At 40.1% G+C, this 18,798-nt stretch overlaps 1 protein-coding gene across 2 annotated transcripts; it reads right to left on the bottom strand.

The window, feature by feature from the left end:
* Positions 1-1,052: 1,052 nt before the first annotated feature.
* Positions 1,053-17,714, bottom strand: NXPE3 (neurexophilin and PC-esterase domain family member 3). 2 transcript variants are annotated; one of them, XM_075717492.1, is made up of 5 exons: positions 17,557-17,714; positions 8,928-9,688; positions 6,836-6,909; positions 3,418-3,624; positions 1,053-2,502 (listed from the first exon to the last, which is right to left on the bottom strand). In XM_075717492.1, exons 1-5 carry the CDS (start codon positions 17,647-17,649, stop codon positions 1,952-1,954), a joined length of 1,686 nt encoding a protein of 561 aa, XP_075573607.1. In that variant the 5' UTR covers positions 17,650-17,714; the 3' UTR covers positions 1,053-1,951. The 2 variants fall into 2 exon arrangements, with proteins under 2 accessions (XP_075573607.1, XP_075573616.1); XM_075717501.1 differs by lacking the exon at positions 3,418-3,624.
* Between the last annotated feature and the right edge of the window lie 1,084 nt (positions 17,715-18,798).

Genomic DNA, 18,798 nt, shown 5'->3' with positions numbered 1-18,798 from the left:
AGAGGATAAATTGCTGTTAACATATTAAAGTAAGCAATAGTTACCTAAAGGTAATGTATGGACAGATACTATATGAGACAGTTGTCAGAAGAAACTAGCAAACTGCACCTCCTTAATCCTGATTCGAAAAGCTAAGAATAAATGCTATTTCAGTGTATGCGACTCTTCCAGTCATTTTTTAACATTTTAAGATTGTTAAGTTTATAGATGGATGCTACTGACAACTTTTACATGCTAAAAGCATTTACATTTGTTTTTAAAACAGTTCTCAGTTGTCCTTTAAAATGAACAAAACAAAAAACACCGTTCCTGTAGCTAGTAGCATTAGCTCTCTTGGGGCTCCAGCAATAAGAGCACAATCTTACTAAAGTAGCAGCAAACCTGGCAAAGAGCAAAACATTTCAAATATGAAGACATTTCTATTATTCCACTCTCTGCAACCTACCAATATGCCTTATTCATCTTCTCAGTTTCCTCACAAAGACTCAACTTTCATATTCTCCTTAAGCATGATGAGCTGCTTCAGAAGCACTCCACCACTGTTTTGACGCATTTCTCAGTAGAGCCACTGGTAAAGACTACCTTTGGCCTGAGTGGGACCAGAAATAAGACAACACGGAACACTTCCCTGCTGTTCAATCTGGGGGCTGAATTTAATCAAAACTTGGTTTTCAAAGTGCTACTACTTAAAACTATAGACAGGCTCAATCAAATTAGCAGCAGAAAACACCATGCCAAGAGGCCCAAGAGCCACCAGCTTTCACACCAGCAAAACCGTAAATATTTACCAAGCACCTGTATGAAGGGCAACCTTGTGTGTGTTTGGCTTTTGGGTGCGATTTTTTTGACCTTTTGTACTGGCAGCAGCGAAGCTCATGAATAAATGATAAAACTGCCAAACATAGAAGGGGCATCATTGCATGGCCTTCCTTGACTCTCGTGTGTGCCAGTTACCGTTACCCATTGCCAAACATCATCAAGTGCATTCAGGTCACTCGGCTTCTCCGTACAGACACAATGTACGAATGACGTACAAGAGTAATTATCAGAAGCCCAACTTTGCAGGACCATAACGGAATAGCTTTACCTTACAGGGAAGGGAAATGCTTTCATTAGTAAATGCTTCAAGTAGACGAGCCTGCAACTTGAACTTGCAGAAACTGCCTGAGACAGTGTCTTCACTGAGGTCATAATATACACATTTCTCCATTACCGATAAATCAAGAAGTAGTGCATCAAAGCTCAGAAGAGATTCAGTAGTACAGGAAACCAAACTAAAATCCTGGCTATTTGCATTATTTAGCAGCCATCTGTAAACACCAACGGTACCTAACTAGTGTGCTCTATTCAATTTCAGCAAATTCCTGATGACTTAATACCATAGATATTTTGATTGTGCTTCCTTGATTGCTATTAGTGATTTTGGTATACCCCCTTCATACTTCTAATTAGGACTTTGAAACAAGAACAGACACTGTGCTTCTCTGACATACAACTAGAGGGGATGTCCCTTAAACTCTGGAACACTGAGAAAGACCGCTCCCAAAAATCTTTCCCAGGTTTCACACACAGTTCTGAGCAGCAAGACCCTGGCAACAGAATCAGTGTCATATGGATTAAATTAAGCATACAGTGCAGACAACTAGTAAAGCTAATAACCCACATAATTTCTTATTGAATACTGTCAATTTAATTTAAGGTGCTCTCTAATAATCTCAGATATGAATTACAAGGTTGAAAGGAATCAACCTCGCAGGAAGATATGGTCTGAACAGCCAACTCCTCTTTACCACCCTTCACAGCTACCCAGAGTTAAGGCCGCCCCGCTTGTACTGCATGCAAGTACAATAACCAGAGTTCTTCCATACCACCCAGCATAATTCGATAGCTCCGACAAAGAGCAACTTTACTTCGGCTACAGCAAAAGGTGACATAGGGATATCCACTTGTGCTAAGTTTGCATAGGGCACACATAAGATAAAAATGCATCTATTTGATTCTTAACAATTACTTCTTTTGGGTGCAAGTTATGTGGCAAGTAATGAGCCAGAGACATCTCCCAAGCATCCACAAAGTGCACAGCAACTCCTGAGAACATTTTCCTCATGACAGAATCAAGCTGAAAGGAATACCAGTCACTGTTAAAGAGGCTCACTTCTGGCCCAAGCTCCTGAACATTAGCGGTTCTGATGATGATTAACGTCTTGGGGCTGCGATCCAGCAGTTGAATAATTGATCTCCGAATGTTCCTCAGCCGCCGGATATACACTTCCACAGGGAAAGTGCTGAAGTGGGACCATATAGTTATGGCTATCACCGTGTTTCTCCCACCCACTATGCCGTTCAGTTCGTTGGCAATGTAGCGCAGTTCACTACTAAAGACTGTTGAAAAGCGAATGGGTGGCCCGTGACAGCGGAACTTCAGTAGGATATTGTGCTTCAGGTCCACAGACATGAAAGGGCCCACATTCTTAGGACTCCCCAGGTTAAATTCCACTAGATCTGAAAAACCAAGGGCAAGCATTAGTGAAAGACAGCATTAGAGATTAAAACTATCAACAAGATGCTAGGACCACAGGGCAAAAGTAACGATAAGGAAATCTGAACGTAATTTTAAGAACTCTAAAGTGAAACAGAAGATGAGTGTCATACACATGCTAGCTGCGTATTTCAGAGTGTACTTTTATGGGTGTTGAAATTTGCAAGACAGCACACTTCAACTTCACAAGGCTGTCACTATTTTCTTTTCTCTCTCATAAAAGAAGAAATTTTCCAAACAGGCTCCTTCAGTCATTGTTACCCTATGAATCCAGTGTTCATGGGAACCCTTCTGGCAACTTTAAGACTCCATTAAATTTAAAGACAACTTCAACACATAGGGAATAAAGAGTGTCAAAGTCTGTGTTCCAACACAACTTTACTGCTTGGCAAGGGGTGAGGGAGGAATATCTAATTGGCTACTGAAATTCTGTTATTTAAGTTAAAATAAGGGAAATACAAGAAAGGGTATGAAACCAATCAACACTAACGGAAGTCATTTGCTACTTCATTGCAAAATGCCTTGTGTGACTGGGATGCTGCAAGGCCTTATGCAGGCACCCAAAGAGGCTTCTGCCATGCCCCCAGGTGGCCACCTTAATTCACAGCCACAGCAGCGGTCCTCATTAGTGAAACGTTTTACAAGGACAACTTTGCAGATACCTTGTGGCCCTATTTCCAAGGCCTACATGTTTCTAGTGTCTGCTCAAACGTTTGACTAACTGCCTTTCTGCCAGCACTTCTGATGATGTTTTGTCTTTCCTCTTCCTTTGTTTTGCCATTGTCATTCAGTAAGATCAACTCTGTGTCCGAGATGTGAGAAATAAAGCTTTGCAAAAGTCTTTAAGAACAAAACCAAATTAAAAAAAAAAAAATAACCTGGAACAAATGCTGTCAGATATTCAAACCACTGCCTTATTGTAGAGTCTCCAAACAAGTGGATTACTTTTCCTTGTAAGCACTTGGTTACATCATCTGACTTGTTAAAATGATGGATCCAGTGTGTTCTGGACCTCCACTGGTCTTCATAATAATAACCAGAGGGGGAAACTGCGGGATCTTCAGCTCTGTCCATACTGCTTGAATCTGAAAGAGAGGAATTCTTCAAGATTTACGTACAACAAAACCAGCCTCCATAACCTTCATGGGCACACAGGCAGTGATGTCTGAAGATCTTCCCTAGTTTAAAAGCAAAAGAATATGATGTACCGTGTAGATTAAAAAGCTTGATGCATCACACACTTCTGTAAGCCCAAGTATTTCTCCTCAAAATATTCCACCTATTTCTGCAGCAAAACCTGCAACTACTGACTCAGTTGGCTGAACAATCATAGTTGAAATTAAATGGCCTCTCTGATGATAAAGTAAAAACCCAGCAAGTATCTGACTTCTTTCACACTTAGACAGAAACGCCCAGTCGTGGATGCTTGTGAGAGGCACAGAGGAACACAGGCAGAAGGATCAGCAGAGCAGCCTCCTCTCGATGGTCTTGAAGGTCTTTTCCGACTGAAATGCTTCCACGGTTCTATTCTATGATTCTCTTCCCAAAGCCCCCGGCACTGGCGTCCTCCGCACCGCAGCCCACTGCTCCCCTCTAGCGGCCTGCCCCGCTCCACAGCCTATTTGCTTAAAAAAAAAAACCCAAAACAAACCCCCCAAAAACCCCAACCCACCCCTCTACGGAATAACACACACACTAACGCTCCTGCTCCAGCCACACATGCTGGAAAAGTGAAGTCTGAATCATAAGGACTCCGAAACTAGGAGATGCCAGAATTCAAGCTACGACCCAAGAATTTTAGGTGTGCTCTTTGAATGCGTGAATTACGAGAGTCTCTAATTCCATGGACTTTACACTGTCTCTCTGCTATCTACCCCCTTCCCCTTTTACTGCCTGGGACAGGCGGCCCTCCGAGGAGTTACTAGACCGCAGCAGGGAAGCTCTACTCTGTAGGACACCTATTTAACTTGCAGAAGTCAGACGCTACGTTGCAAGCAAGGGCCAGAGATTACACGAAGAGGAGCTGCAATCTCACGGTTACGTCAGTCAAACTTGGCCATATTTCTCTTAGTATCCAGTGTGATACTAGTACATCGAACTTCCGTGAGGTCATTACAGGTTCTTGCTTTACCACATGTGTATTCGAAGACCTAAACTGAACAGTGCGGAGGTGTCCCGTGGCACCAACGCCAGCTGCATGGAGCAGCCACGTCCAGCTGTTTAAACACTTTTACCCACCTTGGCGTGGAGACTACCTGTTAAGAACTGTCCTTGCCCTGTCCTAACTTGCAGCTGTTTGGGAAAGCACACATTGCCACAGCCAAAATCATGTCAGGGACCATTCTAACCATGTGAAAGTACAGGCAGTGGAATTCCAGTGCCCAGAAGCATCCTCTGGTAGCTGCTTCATTGTAGCACAGGTGTAGCCAAAATCTAAACACTCAAAAAATCAGGCCATAAGCACCTTTAAACACCCATTCCTAATAGGCATTTTTGGTCTCACTGTTTCTACACAATGTTCTCTGTGTCTTGCATTAGTAGATGTTAACCTCCTTAGACCTCACAGGAACACCATAGAAAGCAAACTACTATTATGTTTGTGTAACACAAAAGACTCTAACCATGAGTACCACAGAAAAAGCCATTAGAAAATTTTGTCTTTGGATGATTCTTTAAATCAGGCAACAGGGACAATGAAGGAAGAGAAAAAACCCAACTAGTAATGTTGACTCATCCAATATGTATGAAACAGGAATCCTACAAAAGAAAAGGGAAAAAACCCTTCATGTGGTCATGTAACTGAAGACTAATTCATAATGTTAATTCACAACTTTTTGTTTCTTAAGTTTTGATGTAAAAACATTTCCATTTTTTACCTTTTAAACTTATTCTTAGACTACAAATAGATACGTAAAAATGGTACTAGAAAAAACTTTTTGGTGCCTCACACTAAACCCAACTCCAACATTTCAAATTGGTGTACAGTATCATACCAGTTTTGCTCCTGAATTTAGAAAGACATTACTTTTGGAATTTATAGAAGAGAGTAAAAGCTCCAATCTGAATAGTTACAAACCAAGAATAGAAATAAAAGCTTGTATTTCAGAAAGTTTTAAAAATCACCTCAATCTACACTTACCCCAAACCAGAAAGGTACACGCAAAACCAACAACAGCAGAACAATGAATTTAAGTGTGCCATCAATCCTAACAAATCCATACATCCACGATCATTATACCAGTGTATTAAGTTTATGTATTCAGAGACTGTTCTTCTTGGAAGGAATTTCCCTGAGGAATACTGTGTTATTCCTATCAACCCTTTCTAAGCCAGCATTAATCCTTAGGAAATCCAGGCAAGCTTTGATCATCTGCAGCTCCTGAAAGAAGGGCGATATAATTGAATTTCAAATTTGCAGGCGTTTCTGTGAGGAAATATAGAAGATAAAAAAAAGCAACAAAAAACATGCCATCTGAAGGATCAGGAGAAAGAAAGGGAGATAAAGTGCTACTGGTCTAGTAGCAGCACTCTTTTTTTTTAGTGAACAGCAAAACTAAAAGCAAGAAAATGCTGTAGGCTGTTTTCAGTTAAGACCTTATTGCTCAGGTCAGGAACACTACCTTTAAAGTCTCCTACAACCTTATAGAAAAAACATCTGAAAAGCTTTCAGTTAAGAAGTAATTTGCTGTGTATCACATTTCATGCAGGCTTCCGAGAGGCACAAAAAGCGTGCATGTGGATATGAATGAGATAAAACCTCTGTTTAACTTGGTACGGACTGTCTTTTTGTTCTGTTTTTAGACAGGGTACAGAAAAATTAGGTTCTGGTCCACAACTAGGTTCTGACATCCTGTGGTAACAAAAATGATAGTAATACTTAAATGCAAATTGTCAAAATCTGTTAGACAGAATTCTTAGCAGAGACAGACATTAAAAAACATCACACAGCTGGTTTTGCTAGATTAACTTGAGAGTTTGGTGAGCAGTTACTGTAAGACATTTTACATCTCTGAGTAAATGCTAGAAAAAAGACACTTTTGGCAAGAGAACAAACTTTTTTTTAATTATTTTTTCCTAAAAATCCCACTTATGTATGTAATTTTAGACAACTGTTATTAGTACTGAACTTACATTACAGCAACACCCAAAAGCCTTCATCTTCTCAATACAAATTTAAAAGTTAATTTCTATTCCATGCTATGTAAACAAACAAATCAATTATTACCTCATGCCTGTTGTTCTTTTTATAAATTTAATTATGAATTACAAACAAGAATCTTATAAAGATTACTTTACCTGTAAATGCCTTGGGCTTTACAATCACTGAATCGGGTCCACTGGAGAGTATCGGCCTTTTGATATTCACATCGCTTGAACAAAAATTAGTAATAGTAATATAGTAAGGCTGTAAAATTTGAAGGTAATATTAATCTCATTTTTTCTTAACCCACTTCAAATAAGCACATAGGACTCACAATAAGAATTTTGTTACTTGAAGTTTACTCTGCTTCCTATAGCTGAATTCATTCTGTATTAGTTTCCTTGAGACCACTATCACCGTTCTCAGTCAGAATTCAAAATTTCATAGCACTGGGACACAAATCTCATGCACCCTCTTACTGGCACAAGTCTAGATAAAGCTATCAAGCTCTCAGAGGTCTGCAAGAAGCTTTGGGGGATATACCACAAAGGTGGGAAGTTCCCAGCCTGTGGAATGTGGACCACAGCCAGGAGACAAACCACTGAAAGGGTGTGCAGCAGCAGCAGCAGCTCCCAGCTCTGCCGGCTCTCTGTAGGTGCTTAACACCGCTTTCAGCCCCCATAATCCCACAGCCTGCTCCGCAGTACTTAGCGGAGCTTGGAGCAGCCCAGCACCACCACCACCTGCAGTTCTAGATCTAGGCTAGGCTGGCGGTGGTGTGTCCTGCCTCTCGGGGAGAAGGCAGTACCAGCCGACATCCAACCAACTTCAGAGATCTCCAGCAATAAGGTCTTCCAGTAGGACAGCAACTTGCTGAGTACAGAAACAAAGCTCATCCCCCTGAACACAAGGAGACCTCAGAAGTATTTGTTTGCGGACATCAGTGAATTCTGATCCTTTTGCGTTGGACACGTATCACTATTGTACAGCTGTGACAGACGTGGAGATTTAATACTAAGCTCTTGTTCTGTCTTTTGTTGCAGTTTTAAAGAGAATCCCTGTCTAATGTTTTTCTCTACTTAAGAAATCAATTATTTGGAATTTCTATAAGCCATTTCAGTCAAGGATCTCAGAGCTGAACAGAACAAACAAAACCCAAAACAAAACAAGCAAAAAAAATTTCCCACTCCCATTTGGAAACATCACCAATCAATATCAGCCGTATTTTACAGGTGAACTGCCTGAGGCACAGAAAGTCAGAAGACCCACTTATAAACTTGAAAAGGAAGAGCCAAAAAAGAATCCCACCAATACTTACCAAAATCAAATTTCTGGTCTTCAGTTACAAACATGCACACACACTTTCCTAATTAAACTATTTGGAGCTGCTCTAAAATCCTTCCCAATTTAAGCCTCAAGTGGACATACGGCTGAAACACTTTCCTTCAACACCTTTTTTGGAGAGCAAGGCAGTAGCCTACAACTACAGTTCTGACACAGTAGCTAACTTTGTCTAATTTCAGCTGAGGGTATATACAGAAGCAGTTCCAGCACGTCTACCCATGCACTAAGAGAGGTATTTTTTAAAATGCTGAATGCAGAAGAAAAAGATGACTGTGAAACTAATTTAGTTTGATACTTTATATAACATGCACAGATCATTTCCACTTGCACAGGTATTGCTCAGCAGCTTGTTCTACTGGGCGTTTTCTTCATGACTGGCTTAAAATCATTCCTAAGATTTGAAAGTCATACTGAGCAACAAGGAACACACTGCATTACATGTAAGATGACTTTTGCTGAGGATAAAAACAATTAGCATTTTGTGTAAAAATAAGCCAAAAACCTGGACCCTTTTCAGGCAGTTCAGACTTGGCCAAAAATACATCTCAAAGCGTTGTTATTGATATTGCAAGAGTAGGTGTGGAAACAAAAAATAAGGAAACAGTCCCCCAAACCACCACCAGATTTAGACAGCATGCTCTTGTAAAATTTAGCAGGTGCACCAGGGTTGAATTCAAAGCATAGAGAGAGAACACTCCAAGTTTCTTTAGTTTAAGATTACTGTGTTCTTGCATGGCTGAATGGAGGGGAAGAGAATATTCAATGACTCACATCAAACACCTGCTCCTGCAGATACACAGATACCTCTTCTAAGGCAATCTGTCATATTTCACTAATAAACTAGAGTTTGTCTTAAAAAAAAATTACTTGACTGAGTAAATATAAATTCAACAACATACGTACCTTTGGAAAAAGAGGCTTTCCTCTTGTGTCAGAAGACCTTTTTGATATCCACCCTTGGCATGGCTGATTCGGCTAGCACAGGACAGTTTTCGAGGCTTATAACAGAACCATGGCTCACCCGTGTAGAGATCTGTGAAGTTACACACTGGGAGATCTCCAGGCAAGCAAACATTGCACTCGGTGGTCTCCGAACGCCTCCCAGACTTGAATGAGCTTTTGAAATAGACCCTGTCCGGCCTTTCTTCTCGTAAACGCAGGAGGACTTGGATCGCTTCACTCGGATGGACAAGTGACACAGAAACTTTGACCTCTCCCGGCCAAAGCAAAGTAAAGACGACTTTGTAAAGGCCATTACGGCAATCTACAATCCTTCCTGTTGCTCCAGCTTTCAGCAGAGGAGAGTGAATTCGTGCCTGTAGATAGTCTCCACCATACTGCTTGGGTTTTCCCTGGAAATCCTTCATACGAACAAGCACCTCTAACTGATCACCCACCTTGAAGAACTCGCTGGGTTTCACAATCACAAAGTCACTATGTGCAGGATCAGTGCTTTGTACAAAGGCAATTTTGCCATCAGAGGGTTTTGGCCACCGTATTGCGGCAAGCAACGATTCCTGTTCCGCTTGTTCTCTTTTGGACAAAATCTGCTGCTTATAACCACAGTAAGGCTTCCTGGTAGTTTTGGTTGTCTGTGATAGAGAATGCTGGACATTGTTTGCTGTTATCCAATTTGATCCTGAAACTGTGTCATCATCCAGGTGCTGGGGAGGAAAAAGATTACCTGAAACTGTGCTATTAAATTAAACACTATGAATAACAGATGCTTTGTCAGGAAATGATCCCAAGAACTGGGCTTTGTTTTACAGAGCTTGGAAGCTGACCAAATGAAGCAACTTTACCAGAAGACACAAATCTATTATTTTGAGTGTGGGCTTTCTAAGGAAACAAGTGGGCAACCTCTGGTTGCCCTGCTCTGGCAAAGAGGCTTTTACATAAATCAGGCCCAATATTTTCTGTGGCAGTATTCTGGCTACCAAGTGTATTCTGTAAAAATCAGTAGTGTGAAAAAAAATTACAAAAGGTCGTATGATTAAATAGTAAATTGTAACTTGTGTTTAATTTTCTTACATAGTAACATTTTAGTCTTCCAGCACAATGAGGTCTAATAGCTGCCCAATATAATGCAAGGAAATAGGGTTTCGTTGAGACATTACACTGCAGATGAATCTGATGCACCCCCTGCACATGCCTTCTAGAGAAGTCTGCTGCATGTAGCAGCTGCAGTCATTTATCTGGTCACACTCAGGTTGCTTCTTATCTAATTATCTGAAATGTGGGTTTCCCTGTAATGTACAGATTGAGAGAAATGGAATAAAAGAAAGGAATGCTTCAGGGGCAATAAATTCATGAACTGGTGGGCAAGTAAAATAGTCTAGGAGTAAAGCTAGGACTAAACAGGGGAAAATAAATTAATTTATATATTTTTAAGATTTTAAAATCTATATACAGCTTCTTCTAGAGCCAAATGAAACACAACCAGAGCATCTCCTAATCCACACGAGTTTAGAAGTTAAATACAATGCTAGACTAAGACAGGGGGCTTCTGCTGTGACTTGATATCAGTGTCCAAAACTGTATTTTTATGCAAATGACTGCAGAGATACCATCTTCTTCATGACATCACACAATTTTGCAGGTTTGCATTAGGGAAATTTAAAAAATAGCACAGTCTAAGACTCCAGAGCTACCTGTGAGATTTCTAATCAGCAAATCCAAACTTACACCTCAAATACACACAAAATCAGCAGCTAATGAGTACTTAATTACCAGGTGTATATAGTAGAACTTATCCATAGTTGTATTTCATAGAGAAGCAAAATACTTCAAATCGTTTTTCAAGCAAAGATTAAAATTACACAATGTACCATTTACACGGCATCAGAGAATATGCTAGTTTAGATTTGAAAGATTGCTACAAAAATCAAAACTACACTATTTGAAATGTTTTAAACATCATCGTACTTACCAATATCCTAGTGTTTTCCATTTACTTCCTCCATAATTAACTGCTCAGTAATGTACTAAAATTCCCCGTACTTACATTAAAGCCTTATTTATTGTTATAAACCTTTCTTAGTCCATTGAAATATCACCTGGAGTACATGTACACACTAAGTAGTTTCCCCCACTGCTACATTTTATTTGAATTTGCCAGTATACTAAAGTAATTTGAGCAACACAGAGATTCAATATGCTTTTTATAAGAAAGGCAAACCTAACAAGCAACAGAAATGCACAGGGCTTTTTGAAGCCTGTTACATAAGAAGTTGGTTTTGATCAGCTTAGGAGTAAGAGGATAATGAGCACACTAGGTTGTAGGGTGGATACACAGAATCTTCTGTTTGATACCTGGGAAAGAATTTAGCTGGGTGCGTTGCCCTGTGTGCTGATTTCCTACGTGTATAGTTGTCGTGGTTTAGCCCCAGCCGGCAACTAAGCACCACGCAGCTGCTCGCTCACTCCCCCTACCCAGGTGGGATGGGGGAGAGAATCGGAGGAGTAAGAGTGAGAAACACTCCTGGGTTGAGATAAGAACAGCTTAATAATTGAAATAAAGTAAAATAGTAATGATAATAATAACAATATAATAATGATAATAACAATATACAAAGCAAGTGATGCACAATGCAATTGCTCACCACCCACTGACCGATACCCAGACAGTTCCCGAGCAGCGATCGCTGCTCCCCGGCCAACCCCCCCCAGTTTATATACTGAGCATGACATCATATGGTATGGAATAGCCCTTTGGCCAGTTTGGATCAACTATTCTGGCTGTGCCCCCTCCCACTTTCTTGTGCACCTGGCAGAGCATGGGAAGCTGAAAAGTCCTTGACTAGCATAAGCACTACTTAGCAACAACTAAAAACATCAGCGTGTTATCAGCATTCTTCTCCTACTAAATCCAAAACACAGCACTACGCCTGCTACTAGGAAGAAAATTAACTCTATCCCAGCCGAAACCAGGACAATACCCATGTTAACTATAAAATCTGAAATTGTAACTTGTTGCATTTTCACTATAAAATGTAAACTGACAGGTACCAACAGATACATAAATGTTATTATCATAATAGAAGCTTTTACTTCTGTTCTACGCTTCCACCCAGGATTTAACAAATTTTCCCTAAAGGCCATCTGAGGTAATTTGTAATTATTTCTATTTTCCATCACAGCAGGCAAAAATGCAAACGTATCACTGCACATTGCTTTTATTAATCCAGTAAATTTCAGGCAAAGCTGAAAATGAATCTCGGGCACAGCTCTACTTTAAATCTTGCCTACATGCATTCTTGAATTAAGCCAAGTTGTTATTTTTGGATACCTTCACAACTTCTTCCTTTCACTTCTTCATGCATATACATAACACAGAAAATACTGCATGGAAATATTTTTAAAAGTTAGCTATATATTTCAATGCATCCAACAAGCTGGTAACCATGTCTCAGTCAGCAAAAATATTTAAGCACTTTCCTGAGGAGGGGTGGAAAGGGAGAATATGTGTGTTTGATTAATCCTTGTGTTCAGTGTAAGCTCTCAAGAGAAGGTTTCTGTATTTCAGTTGGTTCTTCAATGGTTGGTACTTCAAGGCGGGGGGGGCACGGAAAAAGAAAATCCTTTCAAATGAAGAAGAGAGATGGCTATCTAAGGCAGCCTTAAAAACAGACCTATCACTCTTTTTAACCTTCTTTAAATTTCTTCAGGATTTTTAACTCAGTCTTTCTGTCAGAGATGTGAAAGATGTCGTTTATGTCCTAGCTAGCCTTTCTGAAGTCTTTCCAAGGGCCTACCTATATCTTCCAGTGGAAAAGGGTGCAGAGAACACCAAGCCAATAAACTCATACATTCAGAAAACAGAGCAGAGAACACAGTTCGATGCCTCTAAAGCAGTCCACTTACACAGCCTTTTTAGCAAAGCACCAGGCCAAAGCTCCTCACTTGTATGCCGCTGAGGTCCCGGACAAGCACTGTCACTTCAACTTCAGCATCTCCAGGTTATGACCCACTAGGCAGAATGGATCATACCACAAATATTTCCTCAGTCAGTCTTGAAGAGGAAAAAAAAAAAATCTCTATGAAGGTAAAACCAGAGCTGCTTCAATATCCTGAAGGACCATTCTTTAACATCCTTGTTCATCTTTACAGCCCTCTCCCAAGCCCAAACAGGACCATGTATTATTGCAGAATTATAGGCTTATGTGTGAAAGTAAACTACATCATGTATGCTATTCACAGGAGAAAATATTACAGAGATTCCATTCTCCAGTTAAGGCAGGGAAAGCTTCAGAGTCAATTAATATACCAAAGATCCTTTACTGGAATAGAAAAGTTTTCCAAACCATCTTCCTTACTTAAATGTTTTCCAGGCTCATCTCCAAACAAGTGCTCAAGCTCTCCTATCCCTATGGATACACATGGCTTGCCCTGAGCAGATTAAAAGCTTAGTCTGTCCCCACTCCATTCCCTACCCTCTCTTTCACTGGCATTTCCAAATCTCTCTGGCTCCTGTTTGTTAAAAAGTCATACTGAGCCCATGCAGAACTGTGGGCTCTCTACCCTAGTTAGCAGCTAAAATAGAATAAAATTTCTTTAGGTAGGGCAGATAAAGAGTATTTCACAAGATTTCTCAAGAGTCCTCTTCCTTTATCTTACGACAGAGTCTTTTAGTTTTTAATACAATCTCCACGTTGAGTAACACTTGCCCTGCTTTGTTTATTTCTATATATACTCCATTCAAGGTGTCTTGATTTTGAATGCAATTCCCAAGGGGGTTGGTTAGTTTGCTGGGTTTGGTTTGGTTTTTTTTTTTTTTTAGGTTGGGGGGGTGTGTTTTGGTTTTTTGTTTGGGTTTGTTTTTTTTTTTATTTTTAACTTGCTGCATTCTGAAGTTAACCAGAACCCAAATGTGATCACAAAGTAATTTAATGAATGTCTGCCAAGTAACACAGGCAGGACAGAATGGATTACATGTCAATTAAGCAAAACCAAATCCACGAGCTGTTTCTGGTGCACGAAAGATGTCATAAAAAGGAAAAAAGGAAGTTGTATTTTCAGGAGAACTACTGAAAGTTTCAGCTCAACTACTCAGCTTTTAGCATTCTCACTGCCAACTAAGCAAAAATTAGATATAACATATAGCCCCACTCAGGCAATCATGCTCTCAAAGATATTCTAGAAGGGTCACAGGGTACTTGGCTAGACCTGCAATGAACATTTGTCCTCAGTTAAATGCAATAATGTTGGTGGCTGATAAAAAAAATGTTGAGTATTAATTGCTGCTGAAAAGGTGGAACTCCATCTCAAAGCCCAGTATCTTCCACCAGCTGTAACTCTTAGCTTGGCCTAGTACATTCAGAACAATTGCTGTAAACCTGCATACGTCACTAACATTAGAGCAGGAAACATCATAGGAGATTCCCAGGCGACAGGCATGGGCTGGGGGGAGTTCCAGTTTGCCCAACAGACAGTCTTAATTTATGCAGCAGACTATTTGAAACCAAACAAATACCAATTACTGAGAGGTCAGTCATCTTATTTTCAGTAATTTTACACTCCAGGTACTTTATCCCTATTTGTTGTCTAAGATAGACATGAAATCAGTTCACTGTCTTTACTGTCTCACAGCACTGAGTGGGTGCTAAGTTACTCTAAATGTCAAAGCCAATCCTAAAAAGCCACCACCCGACAGACAAATGTTCCAGCAATAATCCAAATAAGATGATGCAGTTATCTTTCGTAGGCACTTGCAATTTAGAAGCAAGAATAAAAACCTTTGTTACATAGTTCTTTTGTGCTGTTTCAGCTGTTTGATTCCACACACCATTCCTTCACCCTTGCAAGAAACTTCCCCTCTCCCCATACACTCTCTTTTCCAAGTGCTTTTAAATAAAATAATGCTCACAACCAATCCTGAAGTGGTTCTCTCGCTCTGAAGGCAATTGGTACAAATATACAAACTCTCCTGTATCCTAAAGGCATGATGTTGCTCCTCAGCAACAACCTCACGCTTTGTGGAAAATTATTGAACATTTTATCTGTCTGGCTGCGTTTGTGGGAAAAAAACAACCAACCAACCAAACCCAACCACATTTTTTCCGGTACTATAATGCAGCAGTCAGCTGTGGACCTCAAGGGAGGAGTTACTCCATACTAAAAAGCGAATTAAATAATAAGCACGCTATCAAATGTTTCGTGGACAGCTTGATTTTTTTTTTTTTTTTAAACACACAAAGTAAGAAAAGTAAAATTTTGACATGGGTAGGACTATTGAGAGGGTATCGTTAGTAGCTTAAGAATTCAAGAGAGAAAGTTCCAACATGAAAAAGTATAAAATCCTAAAGAGAAAAAGCAGGGAGGCTAGCTGGGGGCTAGCTGATAATTGCCTTAGCTCTTTAGGTTTCGCGAGCTAGATTAGATGATTTGGGGATGAGACGCATGTTTGATGCATTTACAAACATGCGCCCTGATCTAGTTAAAGCTGTCCCTGCTTCACTGCAGGGGGATTGGGCTAGATGACCTCTAAAGGTCCTTTCCAACCCAAAGCATTCTATGATTCTATGACTTTGTGGCTTAAGAGACTTATTAAACACTAGGGTTGACCTCTTTAAAATTTAGTATCCCCTAATGGATTCTTCTTCTATGAATTTGTCGTGGTTTAACCCCAGCCAGCAACCAAGCACCACGCAGCTGCTTGCTCACCCTTCCCCCCCGCAGTGGGATGGAGGAGAGAATCAGAAGGGTAGAAGAAAGAAAACTCATGGGTTGAGATAAGAACAGTTTAATAATTGAAATAAAATGAAATAAATAAATAAATAAATAATAATAATAATAATAATAAATGGTGAAAAGGAAAACAACAAGAAGAGGAACAAAACCCAAGAAAAGCATAAGTGATGCAACCCCTCACCACCCACTGACCAACACCCAGCCAGTCCCTGAGCAGCAATCACTGTCATCGGGCCAACTCCCCCCAGTTTCTATACTGAGCATGATGTCATATGGTATGGAATATCCCTTTGGACAGTTTGGATCAACTGTCTTGGCTGTGCCCCCTCCCAGCTTCTTGTGCACCTGGCAAAGCATGGGAACCTGAAAAAGTCCTTGACTAGTGTCAGTACTACTTAGCAACAACTAAACCATCAGTGTGTTACCAGCATTATTCTCATACTAAATCCAAACCACAGCACTATGCCAGCTACTAGGAAGAAAATTAACTCTATCCCAGCCAAAACTGCACAGAATTCATCCAGACTTTTTGAATATATGTTTTTAGCAGCTACACAGTCTTAGTGCAAGGACTTCTGCAGCTTTGCTGCAATCCATAAAAAAACCACCCCTGCTTCCTTTGAATTCAGCATCTGCAGTTTTTATTTACTGTCTCCACTAGTACTGGAATAGGTAACAAACATTCATTGTTTAGTTATTGATCCTGTGCCACTTGTGATTTTAGACCTCTCAAACATCTTCCTTACCCCTTATCTGAACCTCTTCCAATTCAATTATATCTTTTTGGGAGTGAGAGGGGATTTTACAGCCCCTCTTTTGGATCATTTCATTTTGGCATCATTCATCAAGAAAAAAAAAAGGACTCTGCAAGCAGGATACTCACAACCTAAATGCATAAAGCAATTACTGATTGGCTAACATGCATAAAAGCTAGAATTTAACAAGGTATTAGGATCCCTGGTGATTTTATCTGTCTTGACTTTAGTCTGGGGTTACTGACTAATGCAGTTCGAAAGTACCTATCCACTAAATTGATAAATAAAATGAAGAAATATGCAAGTCAGACACAGCAGAGGGAAAATGGAAAAGGCAAAAGAAAATTGCATCACTACAGGCTGGAGATCAACTAGCTAGCTAACAGCTCCGCAGAAAAAGACCTAAGGATTCCAGTGGACAGCAAAGTGATCACATGCCAACAGCACAGTGTTGTGGCAATGAATAAACAAGAGCGTAACCAGCTGATCGAGCAAAGTGATAATTCCCCTCAGCTTGACCTTGGTGAAGCCATACCTAGAACGCTCTATCTGTTTTTTGGACACCCCATATCAGAGTCAAACTGGAGACATCAGCTAAGAATCCCTGAGATGATTAGGGGACTGGAGTACATGACCAAAAAGAGACACTAAAGGAATCAGACTTTTTTTTTTTTTTTAAGTCTGTAGAAGACCTAACTGCAGTCTTTTGCTACTAAAGGGGAATTACAGAGAAACTGGAATCAGAACTAAAAGGACAAGAGACAGCTTCCACATACACATAAGAGAAACATTCTTCCCTATGAGAGGGGTGCAGCACTGCAACAGGCTGCCCAGGCAGGTTGTGAAACCTGACCGTCCTTGAAGACTGTCAAAACTCAACTCGCTGATACCCTGTGCAATTCAGGCTGACTTTGAAGTTAGTCCTTTGAGGAGGGTGTTGGATTAAACACTTCAAGACATCCCTTCCAGTGTGAATTTTCTATGATTCCAAGTTGTAGTTAAATGCTGTCAGTCACAATTCTAACCTTACACTCAAAGAGGAATAATGTTGCTCAAGCCCTCTTGGAGAAGAAACAGGCTCCACTTACCTCTAACTGAAAAAAATTATGGACCAGCACCACAATAGCCAGTCCTGCCATAAGCAGGCAGAAGATATGCAATCTGAACGAGTCACGCCACATTGTCCATTCATGTCTTTCCCTCCCATATTAGACGCTGCCAGGACTTCCATTCATCACAAACAGGAATGTCATTTCGTCTCAGTAGTGCACAAGAGAATTCAGTTGACTTCCACTTCATTCCTGCAAATGTATTTACAAAAATTATATTAAGTCCCCAAAACAGTTGGAAGTAAAGTCAAGCTTAAGACTGAAAGCATATAAATGGTGGAACTTTGCATGGCAACAGCTGGTACAATACAACTGTTAAGCCAAGACAGATTTTGTGGCATTAATCGGAACAGGACTATCTATTATGTTACCTCTCTTGGGCATGTCAAGACAAAACCTTACCGTAAAGCCAGTCTCGCCCGTATTACAAAAAAGGCAAAAGAAGAGTGCAAGCTTTCTTTCTGGCAACCAAAAAAACCAAAACAACCAACCACCCTGTTTATCTATTAGGCCACACTATCACCATCCAGCCATTATGACCCCAAGACTTTTAGCAGAAACTTGTGTTTTTAGACATCTCCCTATGTACCTGATTAGAGATTCCAGTAAGTTGTTATTAAAGACTAAGATCTGAAGCAAGTCTGGATAAGCAAGAGAAAAGATACTTTCTCCAGTTTTCTGCTGGGGAGAGGGGGGAAAAAACCAGCTGTAACACCTATCAGTTAAATGGGAGATATCTAGTAGAGTTGAATGCACTAAAAGTTGAACTTCAGAAATCTTCTATAACCTTCGACTACATCCACCTTGGGTTTTTTTTTTTTTTTTTCAATCACTCCTTTTACATCATGTACTTTGATGCAGCTCTAATGGTAAAAAAGTAGACTTCTGGGAAGAATGCAAGGTGTTGGGGTTTGGTTTTGTTGTTTGTGATTTTTTAAGATAAAATTTAATAATAGTCATGTTTTTAATAAAATTTAACTTTCATGAAATACATTATTTCTTTGAGGTTGCTTGATAGCTGATCCATTATAAAATCACAGATTTAACAACCATTGATAAACAGTTCTCACAGCTTAACACTTGTTCAGTTTGACTCTTGGATCTTGCTTCTGTTTTAGAGGGCCAATTTTGAGGCAGCCATTTTGCAAGCAAAAAGGGTACTGTTCTTACAGAAAGAGAAGCTCTAAACTTGGAAACAGACAACAGATGGCAAGGAGAGAC

Source organism: Pelecanus crispus, chromosome 1, assembly GCF_030463565.1.
Source record: "Pelecanus crispus isolate bPelCri1 chromosome 1, bPelCri1.pri, whole genome shotgun sequence".
Lineage (NCBI taxonomy): Eukaryota > Metazoa > Chordata > Aves > Pelecaniformes > Pelecanidae > Pelecanus > Pelecanus crispus.
Note: the sequence above shows the minus strand (reverse complement) of the source record. Positions and strands in the feature narration are given on the sequence as shown.

Coding starts and splice junctions, on each gene's coding strand:
- NXPE3 (XM_075717492.1), bottom strand. CDS start 17,649: ATGTGGCGTGACTCGTTCAGATTGCATATCTTCTGCCTGCTTATGGCA. Junction 9,689..17,556: donor ATAATTTTTTTCAGTTAGAG/GTAAGTGGAGCC, acceptor TTTCCTCCCCAG/CACCTGGATGATGACACAGT. Junction 6,910..8,927: donor GAAAGCCTCTTTTTCCAAAG/GTACGTATGTTG, acceptor TTTTTGTTCAAG/CGATGTGAATATCAAAAGGC.